Below are 18,461 nucleotides of genomic sequence, written 5' to 3'. Positions count from 1 at the left end.
GACTCTTTTGAAGAAGTCAGGCCAGTTATTTTGTTGATGTCCTTCAGTTTGGGCTGTCTAGCGTTTCCTCATGATTCCATTCAGGTTATGCCTCTTTGGTGGGAAGATCACAGAAGTGATGCTGGGTTTTCATTACATGGTATCACAATACAATTTTGATTTGTCCCATTACTGATGTTGTTCACTTGATTAAGGTGGTGTCTGCCAGCCTTCTCCGCTGTAGAGTTACTGTTTTTGGCTCTTGTAATTAATAATTATTTTGTGAGGGGGTCCTTTGAGATTATGTGTCTTTTCCCTATTTATTTATTTATTTATATCAGTATGCATGGTTTCCTGTCTTTTCCCTTTCCATATTTAACTTCTAACAGTGAAAAACATGGTTCCTTTTTCCCTGATATATTTATTTATTTGATCAATCCGACTGTATATAGCCCATTTCCCGCTGCTGTCACTTTCTCCCCCCACCCTTCTTATACCACCCCATCCTCCATCATTTATGTCTGACACCTGGCACTGGTCCACTGTGTTGTGCAGAAATCCTCCTTGTCTAGCTTGGATTCTGACTCCTGTTTGGATCTGCTTCCCTATGTGAACACAGATGCCCTCCTCATCCTGCTTGGGCTCTGACACTTCTAACTGGGCACTGCAGCTACTCTCTCTGCCACCTGGGTATGGGCAACTACCTTACTCAGCCCAACTTCATGGCTTTAGGATCGACTTGTTCAGAAAGGGAATGGATGGGACAGGATACCAGGAGAAAAGGGAAAGGAGGGTAGTAACCAGATTTTTTTGATTAACCAAGTCATTTTGTTCTCTAACCAAGCAAAAGAGGGAAGCCACTGATTATTTGACAGTTATATACAAGATTCCTAAGAGAGAGTTTTTCCAAAAATACACTAAATGGAAGTAAAAGATCAATTAACTGTTAATTTTACCTTTACAAATGACTTCGAAGTACCTTAAAGAATAGCAGCATCAGGTCACTGAGCTGTAATGGTTGAATTTTCATTAATGTGAACATTATACCTTTTATTCGTAAATCCTTTAGAGTTTATAAAGTACTTACATACTTCATCACTTTTGCTCACAGTGGTACTGCTATGGAGAAGGCAGAATAGGAACAACTTTTTTCTCTCCATTTTAATGATGTGGAAACTGAGGAACAATGAGCTAAAAATAAGTTCCAGAGTCAAGGGGTAATAAATGCAGAACCAGTAGAATCCAGTACTTTGAACACTTAATCCAGGATTCTTTTTCATAGTACTAGTGGTTTCCATTCATCAGGCAAGAAGCTCTTTGCAAAAGAATCTATATGAAAAATTGAAAATTTTAGTTATTTCTCTGTTACCCTTTTACCAAACACACCAACCACCGGTCTACATTTGTGTGTTACTCCTAAAGGGTTCTGTGGAACCTTTATGACTTTCTGGAACATGGTTTGAAAATCCTTGGATTATATGAGGCTACATCTATTAATGGCCGTCTCCCCTTTTTATGTTAATTGTGAGAAAAGATAGCCTTAACATCTTTTCTTTTTAACTTTTTAATATGGAAAATTTTCAGCACCACACGTGCAAATAGAATAATATAATGAACCCTCAAGTAGCCATCACCCAACTTCAGTAATTACCAAAAATTTGCTAATCTTGTCTTATATAATTGTTTCTCTTTTGCTGAAATATTTTAAAGCAATCCCAAACCTAATATTATTTTACCCCCAGATAGTATATATCTGAAAGACTTAAAAGCACAACTACAATACCATATCATGACTAACAATGTTCCTTAGTATTATCTTATATTTAGTCCATGTTCAAACTTGGCCAGGTGTTTCAAAAAATTCTTTTACAGTTGATTTGTTTAAATCAGGATCCAAACAAGAGCCTTACATTGTACCTTTTTAGTCTTTTTTAGTCTTTTTAGTCTCTTTTAATTTTAACAGTCCCCCTTTTTAAAATGCCATTTATTAATTGACAAAATTTGTTCATTTATCCTATAGAATTTCCCATATTCTGAACTTGGTTAAATGTTTCCTAGCGGTGTTTAACTTGTTCCTTTTTTTTTCTTTTCAAGAAAACTCCTTAATGGTTCTTCTGTTCATCACATCAGGAGGTACATAAATGTCTGATTCTCCACTTTTAGTGATTGGAATAAACAGTATTTTCAAAAAATTTTTATTAAATTATAATATACACACAATAAAGTGCACACATCTTAAGTGTACAGCTTGATGAACGTTTACGTGTGTACATATATGTAACCACTACCCAGATCAAGATACAGAATATTTCCTGCACCCCAAAAGGCTCCCTCTGTCAGAAAGGCCTCTTTTCCTAGTCAACCTCTATCCTCAAGGTAACCAGTATTCTAGCTTTTATCACCTAAGTTAGTTTTCCACAATAGGGAGTTTCCATTCTATCCTCCATTTTGAATGTTACCTGTTTCTGATGATTAAAAAAAATTTTTTTTTAAATTTTGGCATAATTTCAGACTTACAGAAATGTTCTAAGAATAGTACAAATGATTCCCATATACTTTTTACCCATACTCACCAAATGTTATCATTTTACTTCATTTGTTTTATCATTTGTTCTTTCTCTCTCCCCCCCTTTCCCTATATATATATATATATATATATATATATATAGTTCCTTTTTTATGAACTCTTTAGGAGTAATTTGTAGGCAGAATACTTTTTACCTTTAAAAATAGGACATTCACTTAAATAACCATAGTGCAGTTGTCCAAATCAGGAAATTAACATTGATTAAACACTTAGCCAATTTACAGACCTTATTTAGATTTCATCAGTTGTTCTAGTAATGTCCTTTATAGGAAAAGAAAGTTGCAGGTCAGGAGTTTCATTCAATTGCCTTGTCTTTTTAATCTGGAACAATCCCTCAGTCTTTTCTTTTATGGTCTTGAAAATGTTTATGAACGTTATGGGCCAGTTATTTTATAGAATGCCTCTCAATTTAGGTTTGTCTGATGTTTCTTCTTGATTAGATATGAGTTATGCATATTTGCCTGGAAAATCCCAGAAGTGATGTATTTTAGCAGATGTCATGTGATGTCAGAGTGTCCCATTATTGGTGATGTTAACTCTAATCATCTGACTGAGGTCGTGTCAATCAGGTTTCTCCACCAAGAAACTTCTGAACTCCATTGTAAAGTTACTACTTTAACGTTTTGTAATTAATAAGTGTCTGGGGCAAACACTTTGAGAGTATGTAAATATCTTGTTACTCATCAAATGATAATACACTAGTTTTAGCATCCATTTGTGATTTTTGCCTCAATCAGTTATTACTGAAATGGTTGCCAAATGGCAGTTTTCTAAGTTCATCTTTTCATCTATATTTAAAAACAGTTGAGAACATTTTCTCCTTGTTCTCCATTTATGTATGTATAGAAGGATGTATTTACTTACTGTCACTATGGATTCATGGATATGTATTTTTGTCAACCAAGATCTGAGAGTGAATGTGCTTATTGCTACTGGATCTAATGATTTTTAATAATGAATATACCAGGCATTTAAGGGCAGCTGTTCAGATAACATTTATTAATTCTAACCTCATATTTTGGAAGAGCACTAAAATGTAAGTTTATAAAGAGGATGGATAAAGAGATAAAGAGAATGTAGATAAAGAGAATATAGAGAAAATAAAGAGAAGCCTTTATTTCTTGGTTTGGTCCAAAGCATAACCAACATGATTTTATTTGATTTGTCATTTATATATACTGTAAACATAAAAATATATATCGTTTGGCCCCCTTAATTCCACTTGTAGGAATTTGTCCTGTAGATATACTTTATAAGATTATTAAAAAGGTTACTACATTATCTTACAGGTACACATTTTAAGATTATTTTATCTCGTTATAGAAGATTGAAGCTAACTTAAATATCTCTCATCAGGTATATTTATTACTAAAATACATTCATACAAAAATATACTCTTCAGCCTTAAGAAAGAGTGAACACACTGTTTAAATAGTGATAAGGAACCTCCTTCAAGATATAATAAATTTATAAATGCATATGTATTTGCTTATATATGCATAAAGTGAATATGTTTGGAAGAAATCACTAGAAACTGGTAACACTGGTTGCTTTTAGGGAGTGAGACTGTTTGGGGACAGGGGTGAGATGCAGACTTTTCACTGTAAATCTTTTTGTAGCTTTTGACTTTGAATTAATTAAATTTAAAAAATTTGCACACTGGAGATCTAAAATTACTGAACACTTTATCTAAAACACAAGAATTTTAATCAAACAAGAATTTTCTTATACGTAATTCCTGTGTAGATATAAGTATATAATATGTTATGTTTTCATTGTTTTGGTAGATGACAATAGTAGAAAACTTGGTGACAAGTTAGCAACTTTATTTGTATGCCATGGTGTATATACTTTATAGAGTCTTGAAAAAAAATGAATACTTGCTTTGTTTTCTTTTGGCAGCATGCATATGCACTAGAACTTCTATTTGATCAATTGCATGAAGGAGCTAAAGCTCTTGATGTAGGATCGGGAAGTGGAATCCTTACTGCATGTTTTGCACGTATGGTAAGAGCTTTATTTACCATTCTGGCCCCAACAGAAGCATATTATATGATTTGGCTGTGTATTTTTTTCTCTAGCAGTTTTTGAAGGTTTTCTATATATGCATAAAGTGAATATGTTTGGAAGAAATGTTCCTTTTTAAATTCTATTAAGATAGCAGTTAGAATATGTATCACCTAGGATTTCTTTTTGTTGTTGTTGAAGTGACAGAACATTCAGTCAAAGTGGCAGAACTTGAAGGGAATTTAATGGAAGAGTCTAGAGGTATATCTGACTTCTTGTATGGCTGGATTCAGAAGAAGATCAAATGTTGTTATGGACAATGGGTTTCTCTCTGGTTCTTGGTTTGACTTTGCTTTCCTCCACATGTTGGCTTCGTTTTCCGATATGCTCTTCTCTGTGATCACAAAGCAACCAGTAGCTCCCAAACTTCAATCTTCCAAGTACTCTCCTGGCAGAACAGAATACAGCCTGATTTCCAAACACTCCTACAGGTTTATTGGAATTGAAGGAGAGCTTTTTTTACATTAAGAAAAATGCTCTTATAAAAATGCGTTGTGGGCTTCCCTGGTGGCGCAGTGGTTGAGAGTCCGCCTGCCGATGCAGGGGACACGGGTTCGTGCCCCAGTCCGGGAAGATTCCACATGCCGAGGAGCGGCTGGGCCCGTGAGCCATGGCCGCTGAGCCTGCGCGTCCGGAGCCTGTGCTCCGCAACGGGAGAGGCCACAACAGTGAGAGGCCCGTGTGCCGCAAAAAAAAAAAAAAAAAAAAAGCGTTGTTTGTTATACTTCAGATTTTTATCATCAGAGGCTTATCTGGTAAATGACTATCCACAGTACAAGTCTGGAGGCCCACTCAGGCACCTTGAAGTAAAGGTTTATCTGTGTTCAGATAATCAAATCAGGTTGATTATGAAAAATCTTGTACCTGTAGGCCAGCTTGGAAGGGTATGGTTTAGTTAAGTTAGGATTTATGGATCCTTTAGGACTAGAATCCGTTTAATTTGCTGTGCATATATAATTGGCAGACTACTGGAATGTAAGCTCCAGAGAGGTGGGAATTTTGTCTGATTTTTTTTCATTGATGTATCCTAGGCATCCAGAGCAGTGCCAGGCACACAATAAGGATTCAGATACTTGTTTTCAGTTGTTTGACTTGTTTTGTACAAGTTAAACCCTCACTAATGGGATGTAACTAAATACTAGAAATGGTATTTAATTAATGACTTCTTCTCTATACTTGACATGTTTATGGTTTCAGAGGCATAATCATTTTTTAAAATATCATTAGATTTCTGAGTTATCTTTTTGGAACTGATACTAATCAGTGTTTTTCACACATTTACCATGTGTTAGTCTGTGTTCTCAGTGCTTTTCCTGTATTCTCTTATTTACTCCTCACATGATTTATGAGGTGTGTACCCCCTTCCTCCTCATTTTTCAGTTGAGGAACCTGATTGATGGAATAACTTGTCAAGGTTATAGAGTTGTAAGTAAGTGGTGAAACCTAGATGTGAACACAGGCGGTCTGACTTCAGAGTCTTTATTGTGTTAAATTTATTTTACAATTAATATTTATACTTGGGGCCTTATGTATTTTTATATTTCCCACATGTGGCAGTAGAATCAGGTATAGAAATCCCTATACAAAAATTTTTTTATGTAACATTTTAATATTTAAAGTCACACTTTTAAATAGAATTTAAATAAAAAATGGTTGCACTAATAAGTACAATTTAATATTGGCAGCTGAGTCCCACTTCAAGATCCTGGATTTAAAAACTAGAAATTGAAGAAAGCTATCATTTTTCTTAGTATTACAAGTTTTTGTAATTTATTCTAGCTTCTTAATTACTGAAGTATCATTATTCATTTAAGGGTTATAGTTGAGAAAGTTGTATTTGCCAAATAATTTATAATAAACTGAGTGTTTAACAATCTAATTGGAGGCTTAAGCTGTTTATTTGTCCTGATTTCTCATTGCAGAATATGACTTTGGATAAAGAAATACTTTAATGACGCTTTAGAAAAATAAACTTAGACCAGTGAACTATTGAATTATTCTTTCACTTCCAGGTTGGACCTAGTGGAAAAGTCATAGGAATTGACCACATTAAAGAGCTAGTAGACGACTCAGTAAATAATGTCAGAAAGGATGATCCAATGCTTTTATCTTCAGGGAGAGTGCAACTGGTTGGTAAGTATCAGAAAACTTCAAAAATTTCCTCTCTGGAGAATTTTTATTTTCAGAAAAATCCCATGCAAGCTAAATAATACTCAGAGCTAGTTATTGCATTTTTTTAAATTCACTTTTTTTTTTTTTTTTTTTGCGGTACGCGGGCCTCTCACCGTTGTGGCCTCTCCCATTGCGGAGCACAGGCTCCGGACACGCAGGCCCAGCGGCCACGGCCCACAGGCCCAGCCGCTCCGCGGCACGTGGGATCCTCGCGGACCGGGGCACAAACCCGTGTCCCCTGCATCGGCAGGCGGACTCTCAACCACTGCGCCACCAGGGAAGCCCCTTTACATTCACTTTTAAGTACTAAGCAAGAAAAAGCAATTACTCTAAAATGTTACACTGGTTCTACCTTGACCATGGGTGATATGACTTAACTATTTCAGAAAATGCCATGTTGAGTTCTTTCTTCATTGCTTTTTAAGAAGTAGTATCAAAGTAACAGTTGTCGAATATAAAAAATTTAAACAGTGCAGAGATGTGTAAGATAAAAAAGAAAGCCCCTCTTTTTCCTCCTGAAGTTTTTTAGACATATAAATGTACATATGAATAAACTGCACACACACATGGTTTTTAAATTGACTCATCCTCTACATATTGTCCTTTAGGTTGCTTTTTTCCATTCAGCAGTATGCATGGACACATTTCCATGTGAGTACATTTTATATTGTGAAAAATAACAGACATCAAAATATGCATAAAACATAAATGTGAAGCTTAACAAACACCTGTTTAATCACCACACTGATCAAGAAATGGAACATTGTTGGGGCTTCCCTGGTGGCGCAGTGGTTGGGAGTCCGCCTGCCGATGCGGGGGATGTGGGTTCGTGCCCCCGTCCGGGAAGATCCCACATGCCGCGGAGCGGCTGGGCCCGTGAGCCGTGGCCGCTGGGCCTGCGCATACGGAGCCTGTGCTCCGCAGCGGGAGGGGCTGCAGCGGTGGGAGGCCCGCGTACCGCAAACAAAACAAAACAAAACAAAGAAATGGAACATTATTAGTACCTGGAAAGTTCTCTGCTTGCTTTTTCCTCATCATGACTACCTCCCTTTTCCCTAGTGGTATTATTACCTTTATGCATTTACTACCTAATTGCATTTCCATAAATGATGTTTAATTTAATCTTGAACTTCAGCTAAATGGAACCATACAGTATATATTCTGTGATGAATGACTTCTTTTATTCATTATTGTGTCTGTAAGATTCATCCTTCTTTTTGCATATAGTTCATTTTTATTGCTGTATAGCATTCTATTGCAGGAACATTACCAGAATTTGTTTATTAATGCTACTGTAGATGGATATTTTGGGCTGTTTCTGATTTGGAGATATATTCACAATGTACGTAAGTCCAGGTGCTTATATACACTCATCATACAAGCACTCATTTCTTTAGGCGTGTTGTTACAGTTCATAGGGTGACCAAAGATACTGCAAAAACTGTTTTTTGAAGTGACTGAAACAACTTACATTCCCAACAGTAATGTATCAGGGTTCCTATTGCTTCACATCTCTACCAGTACTTGGTATTATTAGATGTTTCTTTTTGCCCACTTAATGTATGGCAGTATCTCTGTGATTTTAATTTTGTATTTTCCTATTAATCAGTGAGGTTGAACACTATTCCATATGTTTGGCCATTTGGATTTCCTCTTTTGTGAAATGCCTATTCAGATATTGAGTTACTTATATTTTTCTTTGATTTGTAGGACTTCTATAGACTAGCCCTGTGTCTAGTTGTACATATTATCAATCTCTTCTCCCACTCTGTGAATTGCCTTTTCACTCTCATACTGTACTTTTTTGATAAATAGAAATTCTTAATTTTAATGTAGTCAGACTTACCAATTTTTTTCTAGTGCTTTTTGTATCCTGTTTAAGGCACTCTGAAATCATGAAGATATGTCCTTATATTAGTTCTCAGAAGCACTATCATTTTAACTTTTCACATTTAGACCTTTGATCTTTGTGACGTTCATTTTTGTGTATGTGTGAGGTAGGGGTCCAAGTATCTAATTTTTCTTTGAATATCCAGTTGTCACAGCATCTTTTATCTAAAAATCTATCCTTTCCCTGCTTTAAATCTCCTATAATTCTTCACACTGGGTAGTTCTATCTGAACAGATTTTTAAAGCTTTTTTTTTTTCTTTCAGTGGGGGATGGAAGAATGGGATATGCCGAAGAAGCCCCTTATGATGCTATTCATGTAGGAGCTGCAGCCCCAGTTGTGCCCCAGGCAGTGAGTTGGTTTTCTTCTGTGTTTGTTGCTTTATTCAAATAAAGCTCTTAAAAATTTATAGGAAATGACTTCTATTGATGTTCAAAATATCATCTATGTTACGTTGTGCTTTTTCTTTTTGGTTGATAATTATGCTCAACTTTTTGAAAATAGAAACGCTGTGCATTTTAGTTGCAGTTAGTAGGCAGTTTTTTCATATGCAGACAGTTGTATAAATAACATGAAAATTGCTAAGCCCCAGCTCATGGCTGTCTTATTTAAAGCACTATTTGATTCGGCTAAGAACTAGTACACCAATAGAACTGGGACAGTCCCTCTGGAGTTGATGATCTGATAATCACTTGGTGTATTGTTAACTACCAGAATGTGCAAGACTGTGTTAGGTGCATGGGTAAGACCAGGAAGTATTTGTCATACATTTATCCTCACAAACCTTATGTTCTAGAAGAGCTGTGTCATACATGTATCAGCATATGATAGATACTGAAGGGAAAACAAAATATGTACTGTAGGAGTTCAAGGGAGGGAGAGTATGATGCATAGAATAGTCAAGGAGACTTCTTATAGGAATAGAATTTGAACTGAATCTTAAAGAATAGTAGGATTTGCATAGTTGCAGTGAGAGGGAAGGATATTCCAGTAGTATATGTTACATAGTCAAGGAAATATTTAAGTACAAAATTGAGTTTTCGTTTTAGTAAGCCTCTGATAAACTTACGTCAGCCCGAATACTCCTTGGCTTAGGTTTCTATTACCTGTGATTTTTTCATGGTTCTTGATTAGATGGCAAGGGGCTAAAAGTGACACTGTCTCTTCTGCCCAGTCTCATCTACTCCCCAACCTGCAAGTGGTTTTTTTTGTGTGTTTAGACAGTTATGAGAAGCTGAAAGTTAGGGGATTTGTTCTGGTCACTGACTTTTTATTCACTGGCTGAATGACCTTAGGAAAATCAGCTATTTTCTCTGGCCCTGTTATCTGTTTGAAAAAAAGACCAAACCAGTGGTTTTAACATATTTTAATTGAAGTATTAGCATGATGTAGAAAGGTGTACAAGTCATAAATGAATAACGGGGCTGCTACTTGGAAGTCTTTATGAGGAACAGTTAGCCCTAAGCCCTAAGAAAATTTCTGAGAACTGAAAGACATAATTCTATAGTTTGAAAAGATCTTTTGAGTGCCTAGTACCATGAATTTAAAAAAAAAAAAAGAGCCACAATATCACCATGAAATTTCAGAATGTTACAGATAAAGAGAATATTCCAGAAGTTTCCAGAAAAGCAAAATAGATAATCCGTTGAAGGGTCAGTAATCAGAAAGGCATCAGACTATAGAAAACCAACATCAGAATGAACAAGTCAGAGGCAAACCATCACAATTCTGAATTGAAAATGATTTCCAATCTTGAATTCTATACCCACACACGTCACTAAATACATAGAATAAAGATAATTTTAGATTTGCCGATCTCAATCTCTGTCTTTAAAAATATTCCACATACTGTTTCACAGAATACTTCTGGAGGAATTGCTTTAATTATATCATCAAAAAATGAGGGAGTAGAGAGAGAGTAGGAAAAACTGAAAAGAAGCAGCCATGGTATCTAGGAAGGTAGGAAATTTTGTTCAAGAGAGAGGTGGTAAGAGTTCCCAGGATTCCAGGATTATTGCAAAGGAAGTCCCAGTATGAACGCTATGCAGCAGGCCTGGAGAATAACCAGTCCAGATTTAGAGCAGAGGAGGAAGGTACTAGAAGCGAGCCTACCAAAAAAGAAAAAAGAGCAGTTAAAAAAAAATTTAAAAAAAGGAAGGCACTAATTAGATAGATTTGACTGCGTGAAAATTTCATTAAGAAGCTGGGAGGGTACCAAGATTTAGAAACAGTTACAAAGAAAATTAAGGGAATGAAAAAAGAAAAACCTGCAGTTTTTAACTGTAGGGAAAACAGCTATTACATAAGAAAGGAAACAATCATTGGGTACCTCTTGGCTCAGCTGCAAATTACATTTACACAGTCATAACTGAAAATGGTTTTAATAAAAAATTATGATATTGGTTGGATTGGGGGAAAGGAGAAGAATACAGTTGGCCCTCTGTATCTGAGGGTTCCACATTCAAGGATTCAACCAATCATGGATCGAAAATACTCAGAAAAAAAAATTCCACAAAGTTCCAAAAAGCAAAACTTGAATTTGTCACACCTGGTAACTATGTACATGGTATTCACATTGTATTAGGTATAATAAGTAATCTAGAGATGATTTAAAGTATATGGGATATATAGGTTATATGCAAATATACCATTTTATATAAGGAACTTGAGTATCTGCGGATTTGGGTATCAGAGGTAAGGTCCTGGAACCAATCCCCCTTGGATACCGAGGGACAGCTGTTTATGTATGAGAGCTTAGTCCTCATCTAGCACATAATTTGAAATAAAAGAGGAAATATTATACAGCATGGTAACTATAGTCACTAGTACTATACCATATAATTGAAAGTTGCTAAGAGAGTAGACCTTAAAAGTTCTCATCACAAGAAAAAAGAACTGTAACTATGTGTGGTAATGGATGTTAATTAAACTTACTGTGGTGATCATTTCACATTATATACATATATCAAATCTTTATATTGTACACCTAAAACTAATACACTATTTATATGCCAATTATATTTCAGTTAAAAAAAAAAGACATGCTTTAGAAGTAAGCACTACAAAAGAAGACAGCTGAAAGGATTTAAAATGAGTGGATTTAGGGAGCAAGACTGGAGTAGTGGGAAGAAGCCTGCTATTTTTTCATTAAAAACCTTGACATTTAGAAAATTAAAAGCGAAAAAATAAGGTAGACTTGCTGACAACAAAAATTTTATTTAAGGACACCCTTCCTTGGGATAATACTATCCAAAGTAAGGTTTCTTCCTTACTGTTTTTGATCAGTGGTCATCTGTCAGGCTACATTCAAATTGTGACATACGACTTAAAAATTTTCTGACCAGAGGGGCTTTCACTGAGTAGTTTTGGTTCTTCATTGACAGGGCGTCCTCGTTCTAATGCTGCAGAGACTCCAGCCCTACCTTCCTTCGTCATGTCATGGTGCCAGTAATCCTAAATTCAGTCATAAAACCAAGGTTCCCTTATTTTTGGTTCAGTGATGCCTTAAATTCTTAGATAGGATAGGGATTCCTTGCTGATTTTCTACACTTCCCCTCCTCCCCTGCAAACTATAAAGATTCAAAATAGGCATACAGGAATTGAAATTTCCTGTTCTGCCTTTGGCCTTCCCAAGAGGATAGTCCTACATTATGTGGTTCAACTCAAACATTTTGAGCATTGCAGTTGTACCAGGTACTGTGTTAGATGCTAAGGGCACAAAGATGAATAAGACACAGTCCCTGTCGTCAGAACATTTGTACTGTAGTAGGGAAGGTCGGTAGGTAAATGAGTGAGTGGGTAATTGAGTAACAAGTTTAACAGTGGAAGTATGTATGTACTAAATAAAGTACATTTCTGCTTTCTGCCCATGGACACTGAAAGTTGTGTATAGTGATGTAAAATGACTATTAACATAAAATCTATAGCTTGGTGTACATGTGCTCTTCTTTTTCTTTTAGCTAATAGACCAGTTAAAGCCTGGTGGAAGATTGATATTGCCAGTTGGTCCTGCAGGTGGAAACCAGATGCTGGAGCAGTATGACAAGCTCCAGGATGGCAGTGTCAAAATGAAGCCTCTGATGGGAGTGATATACGTGCCTTTAACAGATAAAGAAAAGCAGTGGTCCAGGTGGAAGTGATTTTATCTTCTGCTCTTTCTTCTTCCACACATGCAAGGTGAAAGGGTGTGGATTTTAAGAGATTAGACTACAAGAGCTGCTTTTTCGGTTGTCACCTTTGTGCTGCTCCATTTTAACATCAGAAATTCACTACATTAAAAATGTAGAAAAGTTTTGCATGGTCTGTCCTTTTGATTTAACTCATCTTTGGGAAAGGGGGGTGAGACTTGGTTGGCACAAAGGTGTTTTTCTTTTTAAAGAGGCTTTCAGCCACACTTTCTAAGATTATTTTAGTATCAGCCACTCTGTTTCTATATTTGCAACTCATTTTTATAGCTGTTGTACGGTCATGGAAACAAAGGCTGTCATCTGAAGAGAAGGGGTCATCATTTCCTGCCCCAGTTCATCTCTATTATACCATTGTTGTAAAGAGAAAGAAGGGAAAAGATACTCTTGTCCCAGTTTTCGAAGGTGTCAGAATCCCAGAGAGGACATTCTCCCTCTCAGCTTGATTTCTCTCTTTCAATCAGGTTCATAGACGTCTGACAACCTGTGCCTGTTTTACATTCCACTCTTATTTCAGAACCACTATAAGGAAGAAACCCACCATTTTATAGAACAGGCTGGCCAATTTTTAAGCTACTCTAAGTTCCCGGGGAGGGGAGGGGATTCTGTGAATGAGTGCCCAGGTCTCACACACCTTCCCAAAGGGCCAACAGCATGTAGCATAATCTTCAGTACAGCATGGCTCATCTTAACACCCACTTTTGTTTCTGTGTCTCAGCATAATCTGGATATTTCGTTTGAAGCCAAGATTTCTCTTTTTCCTCTCTTCCTTCTTTCCCTTCCCACTCTCTCCAGTGGGAGGGAGTGAGATCAGTAAGTAAGAGTGACATTAGCCAAGTCTACTTGAAATTAAATGCCAGAATAAGAAAGGCCTTACTGCTTCCTTGTTTTAGAATCTACTTTTATTTGACAGAGGTGCTTATTTTAAGATGATTTCTTAATAAGTAAACTGGTGATTATAGGTTTAATAGACCTCTCAGTTTTGTTTTCTGGAAAGAGGAAAGGCACCTTTTGAATGAATGGTAATGGCAAAAATGGTAATGAATCTAACTCAGTTTGTTCAAAAATGAGTTTTACTTTTGACTAATTTTGATTGGCCATTGCTGGGATACCTTACTAGGAATTGCATTTTAATTCTTCACCTAATGTAGTTATAGCTATTTTCTTTGAATTCTAACTGGAGCACAGCCACTTCTTTAAAAAAAGTTTTAAAAAGCTATCAGTCTTGTCAGTTAGAATCAGATATAGTTACGAAGTTCCTTTTGCTTCTAGTCTGGTTACATAACTACATAATTGTATGATTGCTGTATAAAAGGGGCAGACATATCATTGAAATTACTGAAATTTGGTATCAAGTAAGAGTTCAGATTTTCATTAATAAGTTTAAAATTTCTCCTTTTATACACATTATTAGTACCATAATTTAATGATGAAGGAATTATAAAAAGGATTTTAGTTTTTATAACCAGAGGCGGACTCAGCTTGAAGCTAATGAAACTTAAGCTTCAGGGCCCTCACTTGCTTTGGGTCCTTCATGGCCTTATACCAAATTTTATATGCACAGTCTTATTTTTAGCCTACCCTTTTGTTTTCCTTCATAAAGAGGTTCCCCCCTTACCCAATTATATAAGCTTCAGGCTTCCACACACCTGTATTTTACCCTTGATAAGACTAAACTATTTGTATTAAATTTAGAATAATTTTTAAATCTATGGACAATTGTTCAATCATTTACCAAATATTTAAATATATATATACACTTGGTTTTCTTTTGGGCCTTCAACTTTTTAAAACATTGAGCAATTTTACATGTATGCATCATTGGAAACTTTTCTTTAGTTGTACTAGGATGACTTTCTAATTTTTTCTATTGCAAATTTTCTGTTCAAACACATTTTCCTATATCCAAAGATGTAGTTCTAATTACAGAGATAATCAGTTACTTAGTTGTAAATCATGAAGTTTAAAGAATATAAAGGTAAAACAAAATCTGGAAATGAAATCGGAAAAAAACAACTGCCACATTAAAAAAAAATTTGTACTGAAAGAAATTACTAGAAAATAGGATGTTTGAAAGGGTAAAACATCAACGGTCAACTTAAAATATTAAGAGACCCTAAGTTGCTATTTCTGTTTGTGTTCATAAACTATCAGTCAAGGTCACAGGCAGGAAACAGAAAGTGTGCTCAGCTAGGATTTTGAAGTGACTTTAATGAAGGGACTATTCAAAGAAATATGGGAAAGGTTATGGGAACCAGTAAAGAATGTGACATACCCAGGGACCAGGGGTTCCCAGGGTGATAGTAGGAAGCTGTTACCACTCTAGACCTAAAGGTAAGGAAACAATTTTACTAGAACCCACTGAGAGCAGGGACAGCAGAAGCGGGGGTGGGGTGTGGTCCCTGACAGGAGCTGTAGTGATAGAGGGAAGCAGCTACTCCCACATCTATGAATCACCTCAGTTTTCTCTCCTCCCGCCCTCTTCTCTCTGCCAGGGCATCGTATGGGGCAGAATTAACTGGAAGTCAGAGAGGAAGAGGCCCTGTGCCAGATGTAGTCTGAAGTCAGCTCTCACCACCTCTTTCCTTCCCCTTTCCTCCCATACAGCAAATACCTCCGCTGCTTTTTATTTTAAAATAATTAATTAATTAATTTTTGGCTGCGTTGGGTCTTCGTTGCTGCATGCGGGCTTTCTCCAGTTGCGGTGAGCGGGGGCTACTCTTCATTGCGGTGCGTGAGCTTCTCATTGCGGCGGCTTCTCTTGTTGCAGTGCACTGGCTCTAGGCACAAGGGCTTCAGTAGTTGGGGCACGTGGGCTCAGTAGTTGTGGCTCGTGGGCTCTAGAGCGCAGGCTCAGTAGTTGTGGTGCACGGGCTTAGTTGTTCTGCGGCATGTGGGATCTTCCCGGACCAGGAATCAAACCTGTGTCCCCTGCATTGGCAGGCGGATTCTTAACCACTGCACCACCATGGAAGTCCCCGTCTGCTGCTTTTTAAATTTAGGTGTGGAATAGATTTGAGAGGACATCTAGTTTTTGTGTGCCCTATTTCTATCCCCGTCAGGCTAATAATCTATGCGTAAACTGTCCTAGACAGGAAAAAAAAGAAAAAAGCCTTCATTTTAAATTGCCTTTGGAAAAGCAACATCTAATACTTTTCTTTGGCAATTTGTTCTGTTGTTAAATTTGTTAAATATTTTTCAGTGTGAGGACCTTCTTAATACATCATTAATTCAACAAGTGTTTGCGTGCCCACTATGTAGGCACTGCTTTAGGGCCAGGAATACACAGCTGTGAATTTGAAACTGACCATTTTCGTGGAACTCATAGTCAAGTAGAGACAAGACAAACAGGCAATTAGAGTGTGGTGTGTTGGCTCTGCCTTGAGGGCGGTAGGGAGGGATTGTTTAAGCCAGGCAGTGAAGCAATCAGAATTCCATTTCAGAAAGATAATTCTGGCAGTGGGGTAGAGAGTAGATTGGAAAGGGACAAAACTAGGGTCAGAAATAGGAGGTACCTGTAGCAAGTCAGGGGTACAGTGATGGTGGCCTGAATTAAGGCAGTGGTGGTAAGGATAGAATGTGGTTAAAAAGGGTTGCCTACATTTTCTCATCTCACATGAGAATTATGTAAAAAGCTCCCTAGTCAGTTTCTTGCCAGGCTAGATGATTTCTGTTCTTTCAGAATTTCTTCAGGATTAATTCAAGAACTCATCCTAGTGCTTTCTTACGAACATTCTCTTGTTTCTCACCAGCTTTCCATCCTTCTCTGACTGAGGCATCCAGAGCTAGTTGGAGTGCTCTGTGAGAGTGAGATCCAGTCTTATCTCGGAAGGTGTGATAGAAACTAGATGGAAAAAAAGAGAGAGAACTTAGTGGGCCTGCTGAATTCTAGTGCCAAATAAAGCCCCAAACTTGAATGTAGACTTTTGTCCCCTTATACTTGGAAAAATGTTCCTTGCAATTTTGGTGGATTAATAAAAGGGGAGAGAATGTCAGAGAGATAGGCTATAGGCTTAGAATCTGTGGTATGATGTTCAAGACTATAGATATTTAATAGTTGTATTAGTTGCTTGTAAACTTAATGATTTCTAAATTTGTATTTTATTTTATACAAGTATGTTTATTTTATATATCTAGAAATCAACATTTTGTTAATCTTCTGGTAAGTTTTATTTTATTTTTGTTTTTAATAGCCACAAGAGTCAAAGGAATAAGTCCATTTCTGGTTTGTGAAACTGAGGAATGTTTCAGGGTTCTCATTCCATAAGTACTTCGTCTATCGATGTCTTCTTAAAAGTGCCATGTACACATGAAAAAAATGTTATGAATTGACTGGCATTTCTAGGATTGACAGTTTAGGTCCTAGGATATCCAGCTGATCCTGTGTTCCATATTGTTCTATACTGTCCTTTTTAAATTTCTTTACATGTGTTACAGCATTATGACATATTTTACATCCTTAAAGGCAAGAATGTATTCTGTTGCTTTTGGAATTCTTTTTATGTCTCTCATAATGCTTTGTACAAAGTTAATTGTACAAAGCTTTTATTACCTCAGAAAGCCCATTGATTAGAAAATGTTCATGGATTTTGATTGTTATTTCCTGGTAGTACATATTTTCAGTTGTTCTTGATAAAGAATACATAATACTAAATGTTAGTAACTTAGAGTTATTAACCTAATAATTAAATTATGTATAATTACTTATTATACAATAAAGTAACAAATATATAGTTATTAATCTAATGAAATATTAACACATATATTTTAAAGAGCCTTTTTAGAAATTTAGGATGTACTCTTTTATTGTAAATGATCTATGCATGTAAGTCAGATAAAGAAAAATATGGTTATGTAGAATTTTAAATATTAGGAAAAATTAATAAGGTTAATGGATTTTGGAGTCTTAGGATGTGACAAGGTTATACTTGCCATGGCAGCAAATTTTTGGTTTTCTTTGGCACCCTAAATGTTACAAACTCAGGTCTGTAAACTTAATTTCTTTTCCTTTTTTTTTGGAGGGGGTGCTATAAATTGCCTTCTATTTGTTTTCAACAATACTGTTCCTGACTACCAAAGTAATGTATATGCATTGTAAAAATAGGAAAAAAATACAAAGAATAAAAGTCACCCATAATCCCAGAATCTAGAGGTAACCTCTTATTAACATTTTGTAGATTTTTTCTTCTTTTATCCATAGATCTATATAAATCTCTTTTGTAATCCTGAGATCATATGGTAGCATTATTTTGTAATCTCTTTTTATTTAATAAAATGTCATCAACATTGTCCCGTATCATTAAACACTTTTTAACAATATGATCTTTTCCAGTTTTATTGAGATATAATTGACATATAGCATTGCATTAGTTTTAGGTGTACAACATAGTGATTTGATAGATGTATATATTGCAAAATGATCACCACAATAAGTTTAGATCTTACATCCAAGTCTTTAATCCATTTTGACTTAATTTTTGTGTGTGTGGTGTAAGATAGGGGTCCAGTTTCATTCTTTTTCATGTGGCTCTCCAGTTTTCCCAACACCATTTATTGAAGAGACTGTTTCTCCGTTGTATATTC

The 18,461-nt window shown here is 36.1% G+C and overlaps 2 protein-coding genes across 8 annotated transcripts in view; one reads left to right on the top strand and one right to left on the bottom strand.

Moving 5' to 3' along the window:
• The window catches only part of PCMT1 (protein-L-isoaspartate (D-aspartate) O-methyltransferase), a 46,594-nt gene that overhangs the window by 25,048 nt on the left and 3,085 nt on the right, over window positions 1-18,461 (top strand). For 2 of the 3 annotated variants that reach the window (XM_060029802.1, XM_060029804.1), the window contains exons 4-7: window positions 4,469-4,573; window positions 6,646-6,766; window positions 8,960-9,045; window positions 12,654-12,823. In XM_060029802.1, the coding sequence (XP_059885785.1) occupies window positions 4,469-4,573; window positions 6,646-6,766; window positions 8,960-9,045; window positions 12,654-12,823 (482 nt within the window). Of the gene's footprint in view, window positions 1-4,468; window positions 4,574-6,645; window positions 6,767-8,959; window positions 9,046-12,653; window positions 12,871-18,461 lie in introns of all 3 variants that reach the window. The other variant, XM_060029803.1, reaches the window with a different exon arrangement.
• Window positions 1,071-18,461, bottom strand: part of LRP11 (LDL receptor related protein 11) — a 69,656-nt gene continuing 52,265 nt past the window's right edge. The window contains exons 7-8 of one of the 5 annotated variants that reach the window (XM_060029798.1): window positions 16,628-16,722; window positions 4,622-5,021 (exon numbers count right to left, since the gene is read on the bottom strand). In XM_060029798.1, coding sequence (XP_059885781.1) covers window positions 16,664-16,722 — 59 coding nt within the window. In that variant the 3' untranslated portion in view covers window positions 4,622-5,021; window positions 16,628-16,663. Of the gene's footprint in view, window positions 1,309-4,621; window positions 5,022-9,775; window positions 10,803-12,882; window positions 16,723-18,461 lie in introns of those variants that run through there. The other 4 variants (XM_060029797.1, XM_060029796.1, XM_060029801.1 and 1 more) reach the window with 4 other exon arrangements.

The sequence above is a fragment of the Delphinus delphis genome, chromosome 14 (assembly GCF_949987515.2).
Source record: "Delphinus delphis chromosome 14, mDelDel1.2, whole genome shotgun sequence".
NCBI classification, from domain to species: Eukaryota; Metazoa; Chordata; class Mammalia; order Artiodactyla; family Delphinidae; genus Delphinus; species Delphinus delphis.
Note: the sequence above shows the minus strand (reverse complement) of the source record. Positions and strands in the feature narration are given on the sequence as shown.